At 36.4% G+C, this 8,735-nt stretch overlaps 1 protein-coding gene across 1 annotated transcript; it reads left to right on the top strand.

Moving 5' to 3' along the window:
• Positions 1-868: 868 nt before the first annotated feature.
• On the top strand, positions 869-1,920 carry LOC111391037. Its single transcript, XM_023016176.1, has 3 exons — positions 869-1,013; positions 1,110-1,290; positions 1,416-1,920. The coding sequence occupies exons 1-3, from the start codon at positions 869-871 to the stop codon at positions 1,918-1,920; spliced, it is 831 nt and encodes a 276-aa protein (XP_022871944.1).
• The last annotated feature ends 6,815 nt before the right edge of the window (positions 1,921-8,735 follow it).

Genomic DNA, 8,735 nt, shown 5'->3' with positions numbered 1-8,735 from the left:
TTCTTTCCAGTTTTCACGTCCTATGGGGCTGAAAGATAATATAGCAAAATTTTTAAAATTAGCTTTAGATGACTTACTCGATTGAACCGTGAAAAAGAGATTGTGTTGTCTATAACAGTTTAGATGTAAAACCTGTAACATAAAGTCCTTGAAAAGAATATGCTACACTCTGTGAGGCCAAAAACACAACTATGCATACCTTTGTTTGGCAAAGAAAAATAGAAAGTTCAGATCATCTTTTAACCTATAGATGTGAGTTTTGACTCATAAGGATTCAGCCTTTCGTAGTCCACCACTTACCACAAATCATCTCCTACACAGATTATCTTTTGTAAAACAAGTATGCGAAAGGAATGGACATTTCAGAATACCTGCTCAATAATTTCTTTAGAGGCTATCCATTTTCATTCTCAAAATTCAAGGTCTATTTCAACTTTCGATAAGTTGATACTTGCAAGGACACATCGTAGTAAAACTAGACAAGAAATAAAATTCGGGGGTCAATATAATGTTTGGGGGTGGGCGTATATGTGTGTACTTTGTATCGTTACCCTAGGGTTGGGCTACAATTCTTTAATAAAAACTTTTTGGTGATCAGAATTGGTAACCTAATTGAACAGATTAAGAAACCAGGAGATGCCGTCGGAGGGTATCAGACTAATTGGGATTAGTTTGGCGCCAAAATTATCTACTTTGCTTAGCTGTTAGTTGTAATATTTTCCTGCCATTTTCTTTCTTCTATTTAATGTAAATATCAGACACATTTTCGAGTTGAGAAAATACAATTCCATTTTTTTCATTCTCTTTCTTCTTCAATATGGTATCAGAGCTGAGGCTTCTTTAGCTTAGCAATTTCTTCTAATTTACCATGGCAGAAATTACTGATCAAACTCAAGTAAATCAAGCTTCATCTTCATCAGTGAGCCATTCCGCCATTGATGATGTCTCTAGTCCGGACTATCTTCACCATTCAGATAGTCCGGGGCTTATTCTGGTTTCGCAGCAACTAACAGGTGAGAAATATACTTCCTGGAATTGAGCTATAACTATAGCTTTATCAGTGAAAAATAAGTTTGGTTTTGTTGATGGATCAATCGATTGACCTGAAGGCAACACTAAGCTTCTTAGTTCCTGGATCCATAACAATAATATTGTTATCTCTTGGATCCTTAACTCCGTATCAAAGGAGATTTCTGCTAGCATAATATATTCCGAATCTGCTCGAGAGATTTGGAATGATCTCAAGGAGAGATTTCAACAGAAAAATGGTCCTCGAATTTTCCAATCAAGGTGCGAATTAATGAACCACACACAAGGAGAATTATCTGTTGGTGCTTATTTCACCAACTAAAAACAATTTGGGAAGAATTAAGTAAGTACATGCCATCGTGTTCCTGTGGAAAGTGTGAATGTAGGGGTAACAAAAGGTTGGCAGAGCATCACCATATGGGATACGTCATGTCATTCCTAATGGGATTGAATAACTCTTATGCCCGAGTGAGAGGGCAACTATTACTAATGGATCCAATTCCACCAATAAACAAGGTGTTTACACTTATTTCACAAAAGGAACATCAAAGAACCATTAATCTGACTATTGGAACTGCTGATTCCTTGGCTTTCTATACAAGAAATGATGTGAAAAGAGCAGGCACAGGGCAATCATTTCACGGCAGGAGTCAAAAGAAAGACAGGCCAATTTGTACATACTGTGGATATGGAGGACATACGATTGATAAGTGTTATAAACTCCATGGATATCCACCAAGATACAAGTCAAAGCTGAAAGATGGATCAAGTAGCCACACAGGTTATATTCCTCATCCAAATACTACTGCTGCTAATCAAATTTCTGGTCATATTCCAGATCAGTCTCAAGGAAACTATCCATTAGTGCACTTACTGGAAAATCCTCTATAAGTGTCAGGTTTCTCACTGATTGTTGTGATATTCAAGATCTATGCAACTTGAAGATGATTGGCAGGGGTAAACGTGTTGGTGGCCTTTACATCTATGACAGTACTATGGGAAATGAATGTGATACCTTCAAATCTATCTGTAATTCTGATTCCTTTGTAATGAATAATGTGGATTCTTGTACTTGGCTTAATAGACTTGGTCATTTGTCTTTCAAAAGACTAGCTTGTTTGAAGGATCAGTTACATTTTAAGGATGATAAGGGTAATGCTGTTGTCCCATGTTCTATCTGCCCCCTTGCTAAACAAAGACGATTATCGTTTACCTCAAACAATCATTTATCCCCCAATGCGTTTGATCTTGTTCATGGTGACATTTGGGGTCCGTATAGTTCCCCAACACGTAGTGGACACAAATATTTTCTCACTTTGGTTGATGATTGTACATGGTTCACTTGGGTATATCTCATGAAGCAAAAGTCAGATGTTCTTGCAATCATTCCTAAGTTCTTTAGTTTGGTTGAAACACAATTTAATAAGGTAATTAAAGCCTTCAAGTCTGATAATGCTCCTAAGTTACATTTCACAGACTTCTTTAGCTCAAAGGTTGTTCTCTATCAATTTTCATGCATTGAACGGCCTGAACAAAATTCTGTTGTTGAGAGAAATCACCAGCACTTACTTAATAGGGCCTTATTCTTCCAGTAACAAGTCCCTATTCAGTTTTGGGGAGATTGTGTTCTCACAGCAACCTATCTTGTCAATCGTACCCCATCACATGTTATCCAAAATCAATCACCATTTTCCTTACTGCACAAAACTCCAATTGACTATAATTTTCTCAAAGTATTTGGATGCCTTTGTTTTGCATTGACCCTTACATCTCATCGCCTAAAATTCCATCCTAGAGCAAGGGCTTGTGTGTTCATTAGATATCACCCTGGCATAAAAGGATACAAGTTGTATGACATTGTATCCAAATCCATCTTTATATCCAGAGATGTGATATTCCATGAAAGTATTTTCCCTTTTCATTCCATCTCAAGTAGTCATGAGATCATTGACAATTTTCCTAACCTTGTATTGCCTAAACCTGCTCCTGATATACCTCTCCATCATACTCCAAATCATGGTTCAACTAATGATCATGTTCCCACCATATCTCCTCCTTCTTTCTCTCCAACATCAGAGTCCATCACAGCCTCACCTACCATTCCAGCTTATCCTACTCTCAGAAGATCACTTAGACCTAGCAGACCTCCATCATACTTACAAGATTTTCATTATAGTCTTTTAGCTAATTCTCCCATTCCCCAGTCCTCATCTCACTATCCTTTGAGTGATTACCTTCAATACCCAAAATCCTCTAAGCCTCATAATACTCTTCTTTTCAACATTTCCTCCAATCTTGAGCCTCAATTTTATCATCAGGCTGTGAGACATGATCACTGGAAGGAGGCCATGGCTTCTGAGCTAGCTGCTATGGAGTTAAATAATATATGGTTTGTCACTACTTTGCCAAGAGGAAAGCATACTATTAGCTGCAAATGGGTATACAAAATAAAGTATAAATCAGATGGGAGTATTGATAGGTACAAAGCACGCTTAGTGGCTAAAGGGTACACTCAACAAGAAGGGTTGGACTTTATAGAAACTTTCTCTCCAGTTGCGAAACTTGTGACTGTGAAGTTACATTTGGCCATAGCAGCCATTAACAGGTGGCACATCATTCAGTTGGATGTCAATAATGCTTTCCTCCATGGAGATCTCTTTGAAGAAATATATATGGATTTACCATTGGGTTATAAACCCCCTATCACTTCAGGCCAACAGGGAGAGCAGTTGGTTTGCAACCTACATAAGTCCATATATGGTCTAAAACAGGCCTCACGACAATGGTTTGCTAAATTTTGTCATGCTCTCCTCTTACATGGCTTTCATCAATCAAAATCCGATTACTCTTTATTCACCAATGGTTCTGGACATATCCATGTAAGACTTTGCAACATACCTGAACAACAGATTAATTTCATAAACTAGAAATGAATTTTTACTCTTTAAAATAGTGAAATATGTGTTATCTTTTGAAAGCAATAGATGAGCACAATAGCTCTTAAGAGACTTGGCACTTCCAAAAATCATCTATTACAATAAACTAATTTGATTAGTGGAACACAAAAATGTAAATTAGTTATGCAAAAAGTTTACCTCAGCTAGCTCTTCCCCTCTTAAGATTTTTTTCCCAAGAGGCTCAATCTTGGCAATTTGAGCAATGTTGGATCCTAAACAAATAACAAAGTAAGCTATTTACATTGTACAAAAAAAAAAAGTGAAGGAAAAAACTTCACATTGCTCTACTACAGTTGAGAAAGATTCGAAGTGACCTAAATCTAAGATATTTGGAAGTTATCACACAGTTGATTATTACCTTATTCAACTTCTCCCTAAAAAATTAAAATGTTTGATTCATGGATTGTGATGAGAAATATTATTGATGTCAACCAAAAAGAAAGTGTTTGTTAATTGAAAGGAAAACAATGATCATATTTCTGAATGACAAAAGATGAACTTAAGTTAGTAAAATGGAGAGACGTCAAAATCAAATTCACTATAGTAATACGATAGAATTAATCTCTGAACTCAAGAGTTGAGACATGCCTATAGAGTACAAACCATATAAACAATCGTAACTTGGAAGAATTGGGAGCCATCTTTTTATTTGTTGTTTCTTTCCATCAATCTAGATATACACTTATTCGATCGTTTTGATAATCATATTTTTGTTTTTTCGGTGGCACGTAGTAATAGGTTCAAAGACTCTACATGGCACAAACACATATGGTTCCAAATTAGTAGTGCTATTCCTAAAAAAATTGTAAATTGGAAATGGAAGCAATACTGGCAATGATGGCCACTTGGATCATTATAGGGAGGGCCAAGCATGCAACACATGCTTTCTTTGTTGTGAAGCAGTGCATATTGCCACCGTCGACTGGATCGAGAATGGAAGTCCTATAAGAAGCCATGAACTTAAGCTTTACCAGACGCAAACAATCAGGATGACATGCATTAGCAAATAGAACATGATTCACGAAATACTAATATCAATAACTGAATTCTGCCAAAATAGAGATATAAAAGGTGAACAAGCCTTGGGTACAAGAAGGCGTGGTTTACATATCTAAGCTAAAAAGTCTATGAGAATTTGCATATTCCGTCTTTGTTTTGAATGGGAAAGCTACCTTTTAAGAAGAAAATTTGTTTTCACGCATATGCTAAAAATAAGAAAAGTTTATTAATACTGATCCAAGCAGGACCTTCAAGTGATTGCATGTATGTGTCGGAGGAAAAAAATGAATGACGAAAAATAAAGTAAGATTGAGCTCTATTCTGATGGCACATGATGAGTGTGTTTTTGCACACTTATTTAGATCACAAACATAAATTAATAACGAGCAAAATATTTAAATTATGACTTAATCTCATTGAATTCATGTAATATAGGTGTTTCTATGGAAATGGTGGAATTTAGGAGAAACGAGCCGAAAAAGGACTAAAATGTAGTAAAGTGATAGTTCGAGGACTAAGGATGCAAATAATCAAAAGTTGAACTAAAGGCAACCTGGGAATGCAAATATACTAAGTATGAACTCGAAAGCAATACAAGATGATTGGAAGAAAAAGGAATTGCAAAGGGACCAAAATGAAGAAAAATGAAAGTTCAAGGACCAAAATAGAGATTTTGCATATTTGGTAGCACTATGCTACCCTCTATGCAGTCGCATAGAGGCTTCCCGAGAATATTTTCTCAAATTTTTTTACTCTATGCAACTGCATAGAAATGTACCATGCGGTCGCATAGAACAAATTCGGGGGCCGATTCTACAGTTTCCTTATACGACTGAAACTCTTTTGGTAACCTAATTTTCACGCGATATAAATACCAAAAGACGTTCAGAAAGAGGCATAACGTATTGGAGGTAGAAAACACTTTTTGGAGAGGATTTTGAGCGCAAGAACGAAGATTTACACGAAGAGCTTCAAGATTTCTCAAGATTTCATAACCCGGTGATGCCTTTTATCCAAAATCTGATGTTTTCTTTTATTTTAACCATGTTAGACTAGATTTTCATGTGCTAGGAGATTGATGTACCATGTAATTTGATCTTTAATTTTCTAGTTTTGCAATTTGACATTAAGACATATTTCTATTATTTTGAATGAGTTATATGCAATTAATGTTTCCGCAATTAAGGGCTCGTAATTGTGTGAGTTTGAGTGATTTATTCTTGCATTCGAGAGAATTGGAATAAGTTCGACATAATATAAATCATTGTAGGGTCCGATAAGCGATAGAAATATACCGCTATGCCCTATGTGAATCTTTAAGTATTCATAAAACAACATGCATTTTTATATATGCACTTGTCATAGACATATAGGCCGGTGATATGTAGAAATAGGTTCGATACATCTCGAGAGAGAGTATTGGATAGATTTAGGAACATTGATTCGTCACAATTGAAGTATATTGTCACATTGTGAAACTAGGGTTTTAGAGTGATAATTGCATGGGAAATTGTGATCCTAGTGTATTTAATTTCTATTGATTACAATAAACGTGCATTCTCAACATTTGATTTCATTCTAGAGTATTAAAAATATTTTTTTGCATATTTAATTTAATTCAATCATAAAAATTGCATAATTAGGGTTTTCTTTCCAAAATTAGGGTTTTAATTAGGTTCACATTCACTTTAGTAATTTAGTTTCGATTATGGCGATGATAGGTAAAATTGAACTAATCAATCTCCGTGGGTCAATAATCGAACTCATTTAATCCACTTTATTACTTGTTAACGAATTGTACACTTGCGGTAGTTTTAAATCGAAAGAAATAATTTCGTGAACAAGTTTTTGGCGCCATTGCGGGGGATTGAGTTTAGTTTAATTTTATTTCTCGAGGCACTAATTAGAACTTCAATTTCTATTTTGCTAGTATAATTTTGTTTTTATTTTTATTCTAGGTTAGTATCCCTTATTTGTGTTTTAGTACTGTTTGAATCTCAGTGCTCATACTGGTTTAGTTTCTCAGATTTACATGCCACGATTGACCGGAGGAGAATTGATTGCAGCTGATCCTGAAATCGAGCGCACTTTTCATCGACTACAAAGAGATCACCGAGAAGCACAAGTACAAATGGCTATCGAGCTTAACAATCTCATTATTCAAGCTAATGAAAGAAAGGCAATGGACGAAGGAAATGAGATTCTGGGAGATTTCTTGACTCCTCAAGTAATCCAAAGTCAATCCATCATAGTGTATCCACCGTTTGGGCAGCCAAATTTCCAGCTGAAGACCAATGTGATACAGCTATTTCAAAATGGACACCAGTTTTATGGCAAAGCCGAGGAAAATCCACATACACAGATATCTCAATTTTTGGATATGTGTCAACACTTCAGATACCAAGGGATTTCGGACGACGCTATTAGGCTAAGGCTGTTTCCACATATGCTATGAGACAAAGCATTTGAATGGTTGGATTCACTTTCAATTGCAAGTATCACTACATGGAACGAGTTGGCATACAAATTCTGCACAAAGTTTTTCTCCCCAGCCAAGATAACAAAGCTAAGACATGACATATAGTATTCAATCAAGGAGAAACCGAATCATTTGAAAAAGCTTGGAACAGATTCAAAAACATGCTCCGGAAGTGCCCTCAACATGGTTTTGATATAAAGACCCAAATCTGATTCTTCTACACAGGGTGACTTCCATACCACAAGAGCATGGTGGATTCAGCGTCAGATGGCTCAATATCCACACGACCAGTTGATGGGACATTGGAATTATTTGAGAGAATGGCTACCACATTAGCCATGTGGTCTTCTGAGAGGGCGATTCCAAGGAAAACTCCGGGTGTCTACGAGTTGGATACTTATTCAGCAATATCTACAAAAATCGACTCTCTGTATCACAAGCAACACAAGCTAAGAAGAGCAATTGTGAGAAATGTGGAACTGAGTATAAAACATTGGAATGCCCAATACTTATGCAAGGAATTGAGCAAGCAGACTATGCACAGTGGAGACAACGCTAACAAAACAATCAATATGGAGAAACTTTCAATCCTAATTGGAAGAAGTATCCCAACTTCTCTTGGAGCAACTAGAATCAAAATAGGTTACAAGGACAATTTCAACAACAAGAGAAAAGGCCTCAATTGGAAGATATGATAGGAAAATTCATGGAGAAAGCCGAAGCTACACATCAAAATCAAAATGCAACCATCAAAAATTTGGAAACTCAGATGTGGTAGTTGGCCATAGCATCGACTGGTAGAATGCCAGGTAACTTGCTGAGTAACATAAAAATCAATCCCAAAGAGCAAGCCAAGGCCATTACAACTTGAAGTGGAGCACAATTGCCTGAAATCCATATCAAGAGACCGGATGTGATTGGAGAGATATTTTTCCCTGCTAAAGAAGAGACTGTTGAAAGGAATCAACTCCAAAGGAAGATTCAGAAAAGTCACAGGATAAGGCCAAAGTCACAATTAACCCATACGAGTCTCCAATTTCCTTTCCACAGCGGTTGAAGAAGCAAAAATTGGAGCAACAGTACAAAAAAATTCCTAGAAGTCTTCAAAAAGCTTCATATCAACACCCCACTAGCTAATGCACTATTCCAGATACCTAGCTGCGTGAAGTTTCTCAAAGACATTATATCAAACAAACACAAGCTGGAGGACCATGAGACAGTAATGCTTATGGAGGAATGCAGTGCCAGAATCCAGAAAAAGCTCCCACCAA

The sequence above is a fragment of the Olea europaea genome, chromosome 3 (genome assembly GCF_002742605.1).
Source record: "Olea europaea var. sylvestris chromosome 3, O_europaea_v1, whole genome shotgun sequence".
NCBI classification, from domain to species: Eukaryota; Viridiplantae; Streptophyta; class Magnoliopsida; order Lamiales; family Oleaceae; genus Olea; species Olea europaea.
Note: the sequence above shows the minus strand (reverse complement) of the source record. Positions and strands in the feature narration are given on the sequence as shown.

Bases quoted from the DNA above. Each gene is read 5' to 3' on its own strand.
- LOC111391037 (XM_023016176.1), top strand. From the start codon at position 869: ATGGCAGAAATTACTGATCAAACTCAAGTAAATCAAGCTTCATCTTCA. The intron at 1,014-1,109 runs GTGAGAAATATA...ATTGACCTGAAG, and splicing joins GGTTTCGCAGCAACTAACAG to GCAACACTAAGCTTCTTAGT. The intron at 1,291-1,415 runs GTGCGAATTAAT...GTGTGAATGTAG, and splicing joins CCTCGAATTTTCCAATCAAG to GGGTAACAAAAGGTTGGCAG.